This window comes from Elephantulus edwardii, unplaced genomic scaffold (genome assembly GCF_000299155.1).
Source record: "Elephantulus edwardii isolate Elephantulus edwardi_28Jun2011 unplaced genomic scaffold, EleEdw1.0 scaffold00213, whole genome shotgun sequence".
Lineage (NCBI taxonomy): Eukaryota > Metazoa > Chordata > Mammalia > Macroscelidea > Macroscelididae > Elephantulus > Elephantulus edwardii.
The window spans coordinates 4,901,733-4,917,645 of NW_006399963.1; the positions used below are offsets into that span (position 1 = coordinate 4,901,733).

Here is a 15,913-nt window from a genome sequence, read left to right on the forward strand (position 1 = left end):
ATAACAAACTGTGGCTGACTCTGAGAAGAATGGGAATCCCAGAACATTTAATTGTGCTAAAGCGAAACCTATACTTTGACCAAGAGGCAGTCGTCAGAACAGAGCAGGGTAACACTGCATGGTTCATAATTGGGAAGGGTGTACGCCAGGGATGTGTCCTGTCTCCATACCTTTTCAATCTGTATGCAGAGCAGATTATCCGAGAGGCGGGGCTCTTTGAGGAGAGGCGTGGCATTAGGATTCCAAGCCCCGGCCTGGAATTGCCTCTGCTGTCCTTGCAGATCTCCCAGCAAAGTCCAAGTTTACAAAGATGGCGTTTCCCCACAGACCTCTGGGAACTGTAGTCGGTACCTGCAGTTGTAGCAGTCAGGGTTAGGAAGGCTGGGTCACAAACCCTGTCCTCGAACTGCCTCTGCTGTCCTTGCAGATCTCCCAGCAAAGTCCAAGTTTACAAAGATGGGGTTTCCCCACAGACCTCTGGGGACTGTAGTTGGTACCTCTGGGAACTGTAGTTGGTACCTCTGGGAACTGTAGTCGGTACCTGCAGTTGTAGCAGACAGGGTTAGGAAGGCTGGGTCACAAGCCCCAGCCTGGAACTGCCTCTGCTGTCCTTGCAGATCTCCCAGCAAAATCCAAGAATAAGTTTGAGTCATTTGGACACCAATGATTGAAGACTGGATTAGTTGTGGGATGATGTCAAGGAAAGCAAAAGATTATTAAAAAAACAGAGGAGAAAGAAAAAATAAAAATGGATGTCAGAAGAGATTCTAAAGCTTGCACTGGGGCATTGAGAAAACAAAACTGAAGGAAAACATGTCTAAGTGAAAGAGCTGAACAGATGATTTCAAAGGGCAGCTCAGGAAGACAAAGCAAAGTATTATAATGGAATGTGCAGATCGCTGGAACTGGGGAATAAAAAGGGAAGAATTTGCATTTCTCAAGCTGAAAGAACAGAAAAACAAATTTAAGCCTCGTGTCACTCTATTGAAAGAATACTATGGATAATACATTGAATTACCTAGAAAATATCAAAACAAAATGGAATGAATACACAGAGTCACTGTGCAAGTAAGAATTGATTGACATTGAAAAATTTCAGGAAGTACCATATGAACAGGAGCCAGTGGTAATGACAGAGGAAGTAGAGCTGCACTGAAGGCGTTGGCAAAAAATAAGGCCCCAGGAATCTATGGTATACCAATTTACCTGTTTCAACTAACAGATGCAGCCTTGGATGCACTCATCAGTCTATGGCAGGAAATTTGGAGGATGGCTGTCTGGCCAACAGATTGGAAGAGGTCCATTATTTGTTTCCATTCCCAAGAAAGGTGATTCAAGTGAATGTGGAAATTATACAAAAATATCGTTGATATTACATGCAAGAAAAATACTGCTAAAGATCACTCAAAAGTTGCTGGGACAGTACATAGATAAAGAAAAGATTAATAGCACTGGAAAAAATCTGCTGTCAAGAACCTCTCCAAATTACTGAAGAGCAATGGTGTCAGTCTGGAGATTAAGGAGCACCAGATTCAGTAATGGTCTTTGCAACTACTTATGCATCAGTAAGTTGGACAATGACTAAGGATAACAGAAGAAGAGTTTCTACCTTTGAGTTGTGGTGCTGGGAAAGAATATTGAATATACCATTGACTACTAGGAGAACAAACAGGTTCATCCTGGAGAGAGTGAAACCAGACTGCTCTTTGGAGGCAAGGATTTTGACGTTTTGTCTGACATGCTTTGGGCATGTTGCAAGGAAAGACTAGTTTTTTGAGAGAGACATCATGCTTGAAAAGGTGGAAGGACAGCATAAGAAAGGAAGACCCTGGATAAGCTGAATTGACTCAGTGACTGGTTAACAGGGTTAGGTGTGCCAGAGACAATGAGGCAGGCTCAATACTGGCAAGGTTCAGAGCTGTTGTCTCTCTGAATAGGGTCTGTCATAGGGTGGCTATGAGTCACAAGCAGCTCAACAGCACATAACAATAACAACAACAAATCTTAACAAGAAAAAAGCAAAGAAACCATTTTGAAAATGAATATATGATATGACAAGACTTTGCACTAAAGAAAGGGTCAGATAACACACACACACACACACACACACACACACAGAGGAAGAGAGAGAGAGAGTGAAAGAGAGGGCACATGCTTAAGATCACTATTGTTGTTGTTTTTGTTACACGTTGTCAAATTGAGTACACCTCCTAGAAACACTATGAAGAACAAATCTGAACCCTGTGCCATCCTCACAATCTCTTACACACTCAAGCTCATTGCTGTAGTCACTGTCAATCCACCTGTTTGAGGGTCTTCCTCTCCTTCATCATCCTTCTACCTTTCCAAGCATGTTCTTTTCCAAGGAATAACCTCTCCTGGCAGCATGCCCAAATTATTTGAGATGAAGTATTATCATCTTTGCCTTCAAGGGGCACTCTGACTGTACCTTCTCAGGCATAGCTGTTTGTTCTAGTATTCTGACCGAAAACAAAGAATACAAGAAACATTCCTTTTTGTGCTTTATTGACTTTATTGACTATGCAAAGGCATTTGACTGTGTGGATCATAACAATCTATACATATCATAGAGAATAATGGCAACCACAGAACACTGAGTTGCATGCTCGTGTGAAACCCGTACCTAGCCAAAGAAGCTATTGTGTGAACAGAAGAAATACTACATGGTTTAAAAGCAGGAAAGATTTGTTTCAATGTTGTATTCTTTCTCCAGATTTATTTAATCTCTACACTGAACAAAGTTTTGAGAAAGTGAACTCTATGAAGAAGAACGTGAATCAAGATTGGAGGAAGACTCATCAAGTTATAAGAATCTGCACTGCAATCCCGAAGGCATGTGATTTTAATCCATCAGCTGCTCCATGGGAAAAGAATGGTCAAGCTCCTCCATGTGATTTTTGCCTTTGAAAACCCACTGGAGGGTCAGCTATGAGTCAGTTTCAACTCTATGGAACACAATAACAACATCAATAACCTTAGTTATGTGGATGATATAATCTTGTTTTCTGAAAGTGAGGACTTGGCAGTCTTCCACATTGTATCTCAACATCAGGAAAACAAAATTCTCATCACTTGACCAATGGACAACATCATGATAGATGGAGAAAAGATTGAAACTCTCAATCATTTCATCTTCTTTGGATCCACAATCAATATTCTTGGTACCATCAGTCAAGAGATAAGGAGCAACATTGCATTTAGAAATCCTGTAGTCAGGGAACTTTCCAAACTGTTGAGGAATAATGATGTGAATTTGAGGATTAAAGAGCATCATAGTCTTTTCAGTTATTTGCTATGTATTTGAGATCTGGACAATGAATAAGGATGTAAGAAGAATTGATGCCTTTAAACTGAGATGTTGGAGAAGAGTACTGAATATCCCAAGCGCTTCCAAAAGAACAAACAGATATGTCACTACAAGTCAGTACAGGGTAACAAAGGCATGCATTATCTTTGTTTTTTCCTGGCATTTTATAAGCTCCTTGAGATGAGAAATATTTCCTGATGATTTTTTTGTTGTTGTGTACCATAGAGTAGGAACTGGACTATAGCTGACTCTCTAGTGGTTTTTCGGAGACAGTTAATCTCATGGGAGGAGATTGCCCATTGAGAATCAACACTTTTGGTACCAGTAGACAGGAAATAAAAATATGATGTCCAGGATCTCTCCAGAGTGCGAAAGAGAAATGATGTAAGTCTAGAGATAAAGATGCATCTAATTCAAGTCATGTAATTGTTGTTAATGATTGCCTTTGAGTCAAGCATGACTCATAGTGACCCTCTGAACAAAGGGGCTGAATCCCCTCCACAATGGACTTCTCAATTTCTTGCTATGCATATAAGAGCTGGATAATGAATAAGAATTACAGAAAAAGAATCAATGCCTTTGAGTTGTGGTGCTTGAGAAGAGTATTGAACAAACCATGGACTGGATTGTGAAGAGAACAAACAGTTTATGCAGGAGAAGGTGAAGGTTGCTCCTTGAAGACAAAGATTTTGAATCTCTGTCTCATACTTTGGGCCAAGATGGATCAGTCTTTGGAAAAGGACATAGTGCTTAGAAGGGTAGAGAGAGTTAGTGTAGGTGAGAAAGAACCTAAATGAGGTGAATTGACAAGGTGACTGTGGCAATGGGATCAGGTGTGTCAGTCAGTGAAGGTGGCTAAGGATAGGGCAAGGTACAAAACCATTGTTGGAGTTGACTTAATAGCACATAACAACAGCAAGATATACATGGGAAACTATGAAATATTCCCTTCTTCTATTCTGAAAATTGCTTCTTGATCTACTCATAGGTTAGATGTTTTTGGATTCACAATATTGTTTTGGAATCTTCTCAATATTATTGTTGCTGTTTGTTATAGAGTCAGAGCAGATCCATAGCTTATCTTCTAGTGTGTTTTCAGAGTCAGTAAATCATACAGGAGAAGCCTGCCCATCTTTTTACCTCGGAGCAGCTTTTGGATTTGAACCACAGGCTTTTGAGATTGCAGCATAGCTTCTTTCCATAGTTAAATACTTTTGCACAAATAAAACATGTATGGGAGCTCAAGGGGGGCAAAGCTGGGAACAGAGGGGTGAGGATGGGTATGGGAAAACCACAGAGTTGCACAGTTTGGTGAGTGGATGGTGGGGGGGAGGAGGAGGAAATGGAAAGGACACTGGTGAAAAGACAGGATAAAGATGGGCAAGATACAATGGTGATTAATTTTAGAAAACATAACGCATGAGAATGATTGTATGGAACACAATGTGAATGAAGAATAGTGTGAAGCACAATGTATATGAACTTTGTTAGCAAACCAATAAAAAAACCCATCACCTTTTGCACAGTCAGTAGAACACAAGTGTACATCTAAGTCTGACATCAATATTGATAACTCTCATGCTATATCTTTTTCTGAATCTATCTTGATTTTCTTAAAGTTCCATATAATATATTGTTTATGACATTTAAATGTAATCTTCAGCAAGATTTTACTTGCATGTGACATTAATGATATTGTTCTATATTTTCCACATAAATTACATCATATTTTTTTATTGAATTTTTTTTACAGAGGTTTTGGATTTCCATTCATTCATTGCCGCAATTTTCTCCCTTCCCACCCCTCCCCACCAGCTCGCTTCCCCCTCCGAAGAGAGAAAAAAGAAAAAAAAGAAAAAATGCCTTCATTAGTATACAATTCCCACGTCCCTTCCCCCCACTCCGCACCCCGAGTACACTTCTCTATGCAACCTTAATTCTGGACTCCTGTGCTAACCATAATAATCATATATCACTTCTAATCTGTTCTTTCCCTCATCTGTTTCAATACAATATACATAACTTATCGAGTTTTTTTTCTGTCATACCCCCACGCTGATGACAGACCCATTCTACAACAGTGGCACCATGCAGTATTTGTCCCTTTGTGACTGAGATATTTCACTCAGCATAATGTCCTCCAGGGTCACCCACTTTGAATAATATTGCATGAGTTCCTTGTCTTTCAATGCTGCGTAGTATTCCATTGTGCGGGTATACCACAGCTTCTCTATCCATTCGTTTGTTGATGGGCCCTTAGGCTGCTTCCATACCCCAGAGAGACCATGTCTGCCATCCAAGCAGATATATGCACACCCATGTTTATTGCAGCTTTGTTTACAATTACATCATATTTTAAAAAAGAAACGCGGTTGCTGTGATGCTGAAGCCTGTGACAGTGATGTGCCAGTCGTGGTAATGGGCACCCATGGTGAACAGTGTTGGCTGGAGCTTCCCGACTAAATCAAGCCTGGAAGCAGGAGTGGCATTCACTTCTGAAATGGCTTGCCTCCGGAAACTCTATGTACGAACAGTGCTCAGGCTGTTCGTTCATAGGGTCGCTATGAGTCGTCTACGACTCGACGGCATTAAACAACAACAAACATTTTCCAGTCTGTTGCCCTTCAAATTTCTTCTCATAGACTAATGAGCATCTCCAAGGCTGAATATGCTTATCGCAATATGCCAGTTAGTATTGCAAGAATTCCTGGACTTTAGTATTTGACACTGCCTTCACTGCATCATTAGCATTGATTCTTGATCCTGTATTACTTTCTGAAATGACTGGGTGTCAACCAACTTATTTATTTTTTGGTAGCGTGATTATGTGCATCTCTTCCATCTTGTTTTGCAACTTTTTTGATACAGAAAGGAAGTATTTTGCACTTGGAATCCTTCAGTATTACATCTTGAAGCTTTAACTTGTTCTTCACTTTTTTCAGTTTCAGAAACATGGAATGCTTTCATTCAGCTCTTGGCACATTTGATCTTTCTCACCTGCATTTGCTTTCTTCATGGGAGATATCTTTGACATCATCCCACGACTCATCTGATGTTTAGTAGTTAGGGTTAAATGTATCAAATTTAGTTTTTAATATGGTTTTTAAACCAAGAAAGGTGTTTCTCCATACCTATTCAATATGTATGCTGAGAAAATAATATGAGAAGTTAACTATATGAAGATGAATGTAGCATCAGGATTGGAAGACTTAGTAACAATCTTGCTTGCTTAAAGTAAAGAGGATTCAAAGCACTTGCTGCACAAGATTAAAACTAAAGCTGTCAATAGTGCTTACAAATCAACATAAAAAAATCCTCCCCACTTGACAAAAAAGCAACATCACATTAGAGAGAGAAAAGACTGATGTGCCAAGAAATCTGGAGAACAACCACTTGGCCAACTGACTGGAAGAGATCTATATTTGTTACCGTTCCAAAGAAGGGTGACCCAACAGAGTGCGGAAACTATGGAACAATATAATTGATTTCACATGCAAGCAAGATTCTACTGAAGATTATCCAAAATGACTGGAACAGTCCATCAGCAGAGAATTGCCAGAAGTCCAGGCTGGGTTTAGAAGGGGTGGTGGTACTAGGGATATTGTAGCTAATGTTAGATGGATTTTAGCTGAAAGCAGGGAATACCCGAAGAATGCCTATCTGTGTTTCATTGATTATGCAAAGGCGTTTGACTGTGTGGATCATAACAAACTGTGGCTGACTCTGAGAAGAATGGGAATCCCAGAACACTTAATCGTGCTAATGCAAAACCTATACTTGGACCAAGAAAAAGTAATCAAAACAGAGCAAGAAAACACTGCATGGTTCAAAATTGGGAAGGGTGTACACCAGGGGTGTGTCCTATCTCCATACCTTTTCAACCTGTATGCAGAGCAGATTATCCGAGAGGATGGGCTCTATGAGGAGAAGTGTGGCATCAGGATTGGCGGACGATCTATCAACAATCTGCGTTATGCAGATGACACAACCCTGCTTGCTGAAACTGAGGAGGACCTCATGCACTTGCTGCGAAGGGTCAAGGACTGCAGCCTTTAGTATGGACTGAGGCTCAATGTCAAGAAGACAAAGATTCTCACCATTGGAACAATTGGTAGCATCAGGATGGATGGCGAAGAGATTGAGATTGTTCACAGCTTCAGTTTGCTTAGCTCCATGGTCAACACTCTTGGCACCAGCAGCCAGGAAAGAAAAAAAATGTATTGCAATCGGAAAGTCTGCTGTTAGGGACCTCTCTAAAGTACTCAAGAGCAACGGTGCCTCTCTTGAGACTAAGGTGCGCTGGATACAGGCCATGGTCTTTGCAATCACTTGTTATGCATCAGAGTTGGGCAATGACTAGGGAGGATAGAAGGAGAATTGATGCCTTTGAGCTGTGGTGCTGGAGAGGAGTATTCAATGTACCCTGCACTGCCAAGAAAACAAACAGATTCATCCTGGAAAGGGTTAAACCAGACTACTCCTTGGAGGCATGGATTCTGGGGCTTCGTCTGACATACTTTGGACATATTATAAGGAGAGACAGGTCCTTGGAGAGGGACATCATAGTTGGTAGGGTGGAGGGAGAGCTCAGGAGGGGAAGACCCTCTATGAGGTGGATTGATTCAGTGACTGGGGTAATCGGGATGGGTGTGTCAGAGGCAATATGATTGGCACAGGATAGAGCAGGGTTTAGGGTTGTTGTACATAGCGTCGCTATGAATCGCAAACAACTTGACGGCACATAACAACAACAACAAGGTTGAATATATCTTGTAAAATTTTTCGCATCTTAATTATATTTGTTTTTTGAAATTAAAAAAAGAGCCTTTTAGAGTCATATCCTCTGAATATTAAATGTTTATGTTTACATTCTTGGATATAGGAGATAAAACTACACAAAGATTAATAATTGAGTGTATGAGGATATTGATTTTAGAATATCAACTAGAAAAAGTGCTGACAAGACCACTAGGTAAAAAATACGTGTTTGAATTATTTTTAAGGAATATAAAACATATAAGCAAACAACCGAGTTTCAATATCTTCTCACAAAGATATCACAGAAATGATAGATATGCCCTTTCAATTAATATGGATATACTCTCTCTCTCACATAGAGACACACACATACACATAAAAAACATAGTCATATGTGTAAAAAGATACACACACATCTTCTGTATTAATAGCTTTAGTTTAGGAAAGAATAAGAAACACAAAATAGTTTGAGGATCTCATTCTAAAAAAATAATTTGTGAAATAGGAGTATTTGTTAGTTGCTAGAGCTGGACTTAGTTATTCTCCCTTCGTAAAGGATGAATTACGAGAATGTCTTCTCAGCATGCAGACATGTGTAACTAAGTACAAGAACAGCAATTAAGAGCATAGCTAGGGTAGGTGATATATATAATAAGGTGAAAGAAACAATATTTTCTTTGGATTTAGTAAGGAGAAAATGTGGGCCATAGTATAGATTCAATTTCCATCATTTCTTTTTGTAATCAAAACTAAATACAGAATCCTTTATATTGTTTATTTAAATATCCTTTGGAAAAGAGTTACACATTCTAATTAATTGTATTTATGATTAGAGAGAAATAGAATGCAAATTACTAAATTTGGTAATTCTAAGCACATGATTTCTTTGTTTCCAAAGAAAACAAAGATTCTTACCACTGGACCAATAGGAAACATCATGATGAATGGAGAGAAGATTGAAACTCTCAATAGCTTCATCTTGCTTGGATCCACAATTAAATCCCTCAGTATCAGCAGTCAGGAATTAATGAGATGCATTGCACTGGGAAATTCTATATTTAAGGACCTCTCCAAATTATTGACGAGTAATATACCAGTTTAAGGACTAAGGAACATCTGATTCAGGCTATAATCTTTCAGACAACTTGCTATGAATCTGAGAGCTGGACAATGAATAAAGACAGAAGAAGAATGAATGCCTTTCAAGCTGTGGTGTTGGAGAAGAGCACTGAACATCCATGAATGGCTAACAGAACAAACACATATGTCTTGGAAAGGGTGCAGCCAAAGTGCTCTTTGGAGGCACGAAATGATGAGGCTTCACCCCACATACTTTAGGCATGTTGCTAGGATGGGCTGCTCCTTGGAAAGGAACATGATGCTAAGAAGGGTGGAGGATCAGCGAAGGAAAGGAAGACCCACAACCAGGTGGATTGATACAGTGATTGCTACATTGGACTCTTGTGTGCCGGGAGGTGTGAGGATGGCATAAAATAGAACAGTGTTCAGATCTTTTGTTTTTAGGGTCGCTTTGAGTAGTACTCAACTTGATGGCACCTAACAACAACAGCAACAAAACACATGATTTATATGAAGAGGAGAAACAATTCTCAATGAAAACTGATTGTTGTGGAAGGAAAGAGATATTTAAACACAATAAAGTAAAATGTGGCAATGAAAAACAAAGATTTTGCTAGAGACATGCAAGCAAATAATATGTGAAATCTGTAAGGATTTCTCCATTAGGTATTCAGCAGATTGCTATATTGACTGGTAGGTAACAAACAATTCCCATAAACTTTCCATTTCTGACAAGTGATTTTTATCTTCTTGCTCTCATTCTACACATGTTCTCTTTCAGAGCCTGGTGTACTTGCTTGTTCCGTAGCGTGTAGATGACAGGATTCAGTAGTGGGGTAAACACAGTGTTCACAAGGGCAGCCTCTCTGTTGGAGTCCAGTCTGCTGGATTGCTTTGGTTTCACATATATAAAGACACAACTGCCATACATCAGAAAGAGGACAATAAGGTGAGATGAGCAAGTGGAGAAAGCCTTCTGTCGTTCTTTGACTGTTGGGAGATGAATAATTGTGACTACTATATGGCTGTATGCAGTGATGGTTATAATAAGGGATGTAATAAGGATAAACAAAGCCAGAACGAAAGTCAACATTTCAACAGATTTGGTGTTAGAACAGGAGAGGTGGATCAGGGGGCCAAGGTCACAGAAGAAGTGAGGGATAACATTGGGACCACAGAAGGATAATTGGGAAATTTTTACCATTAGACCAGTGACGAGAATGAAAGCCAAAGCAATGCAAGCTGTGACAAGGAGGAGACAGGTTTTCCAGTTCATGATGGTGGAATAATGTAGCGGTCTGCAAATAGCCATGTACCGATCCAAAGACATCACCGCTAATAAGAAGGAAGCTGTCGCTCCAACAAATACAAATACAAAAGCTTGTATGAAACAGGCAGTAAAGGAAATTGTTTGGATGCCTAAAAGAAAGATGATCATCAACTTAGGAATAACAGCACTTATGAAGCAACACTCAAAGCAGGAAAATATGCTGAGAAAAAAGTACATCGGTGTGTGGAGATGGGCATCAAGGCAGGTGATAGTGACTATGACCACATTTCCTGTGATGGATGCCAGGTATGCCAGCAGATGCAACAGGAAGAGGACTTTTCCCAAGTGCTGAACAGCAGGAAAGCCCTCCAGGATAAATTCCTGGACAGAAGTCTCATTCTCCGTTTCCACAGGCATCTCTTTCTATAGCTGCATCATCTACACGTTCAAACCTACAATAGAAGGCCTCTGAGAACTAGGTTGTGTTTGGAAAGTTTGTTAATTTTGTAAACTTTGTTTTTACCTGCTTGTATATGCATTTCTCATAATCTACATGTGATACAATCATTAGAATAACACTAAATATAATGTATAGCTTGTTCTATATATGGGATTATTGAATTTGTATAAAATATTTTCTTGAACCATGTAATCAATTTATTAGAAAAAATAATTGTAATATTCCCTTTAAAAATAAATTTTAAAAATGTACAAGAAATTATTTTATCTAAATCATCATGATCATATTTATTATGATGATCATCAAAGTCATCATTCTCATTTGCTGAGGTTTACTAATGCTTCATAATGTGCTCTTCTCATAAATTTATTATTCTATTAAGTTCTCAGTAATAATAAGTGGTTTATTATCTAAAGTTCTTTTCTACAGAAGGAGAAGTTAATACTTACAGGGTTCGGGTCATAGAACTTGGTCATATTCCAAGTTTGTAATAATTCCAAGCTTGTATTGTTTCTAAAATGCTGCAACACAGTATTTTTTAAAGAGGGGAAAAATAAGTCATTGACCTTAGCTTAATATTAGATGAAATTTTAAAGTTGAGATCTACTTATCTTACTTTCTTCTATATTACAGTTTAATTTATTATGACTTAATAGTTTTTTAGAATGACACGGACCTTAGAAATTATCATTTTAGCACAGCCATCTTGAAGAGACTAGAGGCTGAGGCGTCAAACTTGCTAGGTAACAGTATACATTTTAAGTTCATAATCCCATTGCTCAAAGCTGTAATAGAAATCTAGTGTCAAAGTAGTTAGTATTACTCCACTTAAAAAGGGCATAATTGCAACATGGGCTCTGTGACTCATTACTAAGTCAAATTCCAGTTAATCATTTTCTTATCTCTGACAATCTCTCATGATAGTATTTAGTTCTATTGTCTTGACACCATGACAAATGTCTGAAGTCTAAAGTATACCACTCACCTCCTAAGGGTGTAGTCCTTTGAATGCACTACTCACACAACCAAATCCCTATCTTTGAATTGCCTCACTTGTAGACCTCCCTGAAGGACACTGATCCCTCACCAGATCACAGCAACAAGAGAAACACATCTTCATAGCTCAGTGAGAGTAAGAACTGGCACAATTCACCTAATGAGATAAAATTCCTCCTAGTCCAGCTACTAACTGCCAAGAAATAAAGAGCTTGCACTGAACTGAGAAGAAAGAAGAGAAGAAACTCATTTGTCATAAGTTGTTGAGTATATCTTTGTTATGTTGTAAATCAAGCACAATTCCTAGTGAACCTATGAAGAGAAGGCCTGAAGCCCATCTACGACTATTGGCATATATCAAAGTTCATAGAGCTCCCAGAGGCATGTTATTTAGGAATTGGATGCCACTCCTCCTTCGAAATCTGCCATAGTATATTATGTGCCATTGAGTCATGTGTGATGCATAGCGACCCTATGTACAGCAGCTCTGAACCTCCATCTTGAGCCTGTCTTTATTGTACCCTCACAAAATCCCAGACTAACAAAGCCTGTCTCTGTGTTCTCTACATCCCAGAATGTTTTGTACCTCAGTGGGCTATTGGCTATATGGCAATGTCACAACTGAAACCCCATTAAAACCTCTTTGCTTTTGAGTTATATCCAAATTATAACCATGTCCATATTTTTTTAATAGCTATAGATCTTAATGAGTCTACCCATCTTTGTTCTGGTTAGCAGCTTGTGAAGTCTACCTTTCAGTTACAAAACTCAACATGCTGCACCAGAAAGGAATAGAATGTATAAAATGGTCACATTCCATTGTCCACGAAACTTACCTACATTTTTACTAAGACTTCATAAGGGTTTAACGACAAAATTAATTACCCTGCTCTATCATAGCACCTCCCATATCATGTCACCAGAAAGGAACAGAGTGTATAAAATATCCAGATTTAATTTTCCACAATGCTTACTTAGAAGTTTATTGAGACTTAATAAGGTTCTAGAGGAAAGGATAATACTCTTTCCACGTGATATTCAACTCATTCATCCACCTCCTGAACCAACTAACACAAACAGGCTGCTTTTCTGAAAATCCATCCCCAAGAGCTGTAGAGACATGCCTCAGCCAAATATATCTTCTGCACATCTACTCCAAAATATATTTTATTGTAAAAAGGTACTCCATTAAATACCCACTTTTCCACATGAAGGAGTATCCTTATTCTATTGCATCACAGACGAGACTCTCCAAGCATGTTGACCTAATACCTCTGTAACAATTTCTCCGTAGGATTACATTTGGTCACCACCCAGCATATGGCTGGTCAATAAGCAGAGAGCACAGACTCTGAAAATTCTTTTAGGAGCTTAAAAAAATACAAGCAGGGAAAATAAGATTAGAACTGGTCTCTTAGAGACAGCTAATTAGTCACTTTAGAAAACAGAAGTTATTGGCACAAGCCTTGTATTTTTTTTTTCATTGTCTCTGATGAGATGATTCTTAATGTTCAAATTGTTCTTTGCCAAAATTTTTCAAAGATACTATATGACTAGATTCCAGGGAGTTTTGAACACTTTAATTTGAATTTTGTTACAGATTTCATGTAGAATTCTGGAGTGTAATTTTACACAAGTGATATGTACAAGTATACCAAGGCCAGGTATGCAGATTAATGGCACATATTTTATTATGAAAAAGATCTGGGATATTTTCATCTATCTTGAGTTGGATTTTCTATGTGGTATGAAGTGTGGTCCTTGCTTCAGTTTTTGACAGATGGTTTTCCAATTTTGCCAGCACCATTTATTAAAGAGCTTGCCATTTCCCAAATTAACTAATTTTATCTCATTGTCAAAGATCAGTTGACTATAAGTTGTTGTTAGGTGCAATCAAGTCAAGTACAATCTTAGCAACCCTATGAACAACTAATCTGAAACCTGTTCTATCTTATGCCATCCTCACATTTCTTGGCACACATTGAAGCAGTCATTGTGTCCATCATCCACTTGGTTGAGGGTCTTTCTTTCACCAACCCTTTGCCTTCCTGAGGATCATGTTCCTCTCTAAGGAATAGGCCCCTGCTAGCAACAATCATTAAGTGTTAGAACTAAATGCCAGAATTTCTTTTTCAGCTCATTCAGCTTAAGAAATGTTGAGCAAGTTCAGCCCTTCTGATTTTCTTTGCACAGGTGATTATAATACTTTGTTTTGTCTTCCCATGCTGCCCTTTGAAATCCTCAGTTCAGCTCCTTAACCTCTTGGTTTCTTCCCTTTGCTTTGGTCTCAGCACTCTAGTGCAATATTCAGAGTCTCTTCTGACATCCATTTTGGTCTTTTCTTCCTCCTCTGTATTTGTAATGATCTTTTACATTCTTCCTGGATAATATTCTTGATACCCTCTCCCAGCTCATCTGGTTTTTTTCCATTAGTGTTCTAGGCCTCAAACCTGTTCCTGAGATGACTTTGAAATTCAGCTGGGATAGACTTAAGGCCAGATTTTGATTCTTGTGGATTAGATTTAACCTTCTTTAGTTTAAACTTGCATATGAGTAGTTAACAGTCTGTTCCACAATCAGAACCTGCCCTAGTTTTCACAGCTGATATTGAGCTTCTTCAGTGATTCTTTCCAAAGATTAAATTGATCTGATTCCTGTGCATATCATCAGGTGAAATAAATGTGTATAACCTGCCTTTATGTTCCTTATTAAAAGTATTTACAATGAATAAATTATTGATTGTACAGAATTCTATCCTTCTCTCTCCAACTTCATTTCTGTCACCAAGTCCTTGTTTCCAAGTACTGATCCTTATTCACTGTTCCAAATATTTACATCCCAGTCACCATATTCAATAAATTTCTGACTGCAAAAGTTGGTATAACTCTTCTATTTCCTTCTCTTTGGCTCTGGTTGTTGGTGAATATATTTGAATGATAGTAGTAATCACTAGACTTCCTTGTATGCTTACGGGTATTATCCTGTCACTCACAACACTGTATTGCAAATTCAAGCTCCAAAATTACTGGAATAGTACATCAACAGAGATCTATCAGATGTGCTGGCTGGGCTTAGAAGAGGCTTTGATACTAGGGATATTATAGCCAATGTTAGATGGATATTGGCTGAAAGCAGAGCGTACCAGAGGAATGTCTATCTGTGTTTCATTGACTTTGCAAAGGCATTTGACTGTGGATCACAACTGTGGCTGACTGTGAGAAGAATGGGAATCCCAAAACACTTGATTGAAATATATACTTGGACCAGGAGGCAGTCATTAGAACAGAGCAAGAAAACACTGCATGGTTCAAAATTAGGAAAGGTATACACTGGGAATGCATCCTGTATCCAAAACTTTTAAATTTATATGGAGAAAAGATCATGCGGGAGGGTGGGCTCTATGAGGAGGAATGTGGCATCAGGATTGGAAGAAGACTCACTTGCTGCAGAAGATCAAGGACTTGGTATCAGGAGCCAGGAAATCAAAAGGTGAATTATATTGAGAAAATCTGCTGTCAGATATCACTCCAGAATACTGGAGAATAATGATGTGCCTGAAAACCAAGGTGCACATGATCCAGGCCATAGTCTTCACAATTACTTGCTGTGCACCAGAAAGTTGGACAATGTCTAAGGAAGGAGAACTGACACCTTTGAATTTGGTGCTGGAGAAGAGTATTGAATTTATCATCGACTGTTGGAAAAATAAACAGGTTTATCCTGGAGAGGGTGAAACCAGAATGCTTCTTGAGGCAAGGATTCTGAAGCCCCGCTCACATACTTTGGGAATGTTGGAAGGAAAGACCAGTCTTTGGAGAAAGACATCATGGTTGGAAGGGTGGAGGGACAGTGCAAAAGAGGAAGATCTTGGATGAGCTGGATTGACTCAGTGACTGGGGTAATGCGGGTAGGGTGTCAGAGAAAATGAGGTTGGATTAAGATAGAGCAAGGTTCAGAGCTTTTGTAAATTGAGTAGCTATGAGTCACAGTGATTTGATGGCATATAACAACAAACAACAAA

The 15,913-nt window shown here is 38.8% G+C and overlaps 1 protein-coding gene across 1 annotated transcript in view; it reads right to left on the reverse strand.

Moving 5' to 3' along the window:
- Nucleotides 1–9,908: 9,908 nt before the first annotated feature.
- LOC102844012 (olfactory receptor 49-like) overlaps nucleotides 9,909–15,913 on the reverse strand; it is a 52,707-nt gene continuing 46,702 nt past the window's right edge. The window contains exon 3 of the mRNA XM_006897735.1: nucleotides 9,909–10,859. Within this exon, the coding sequence (XP_006897797.1) occupies nucleotides 9,909–10,859 (951 nt within the window). The remainder of the gene's footprint in view (nucleotides 10,860–15,913) is intronic.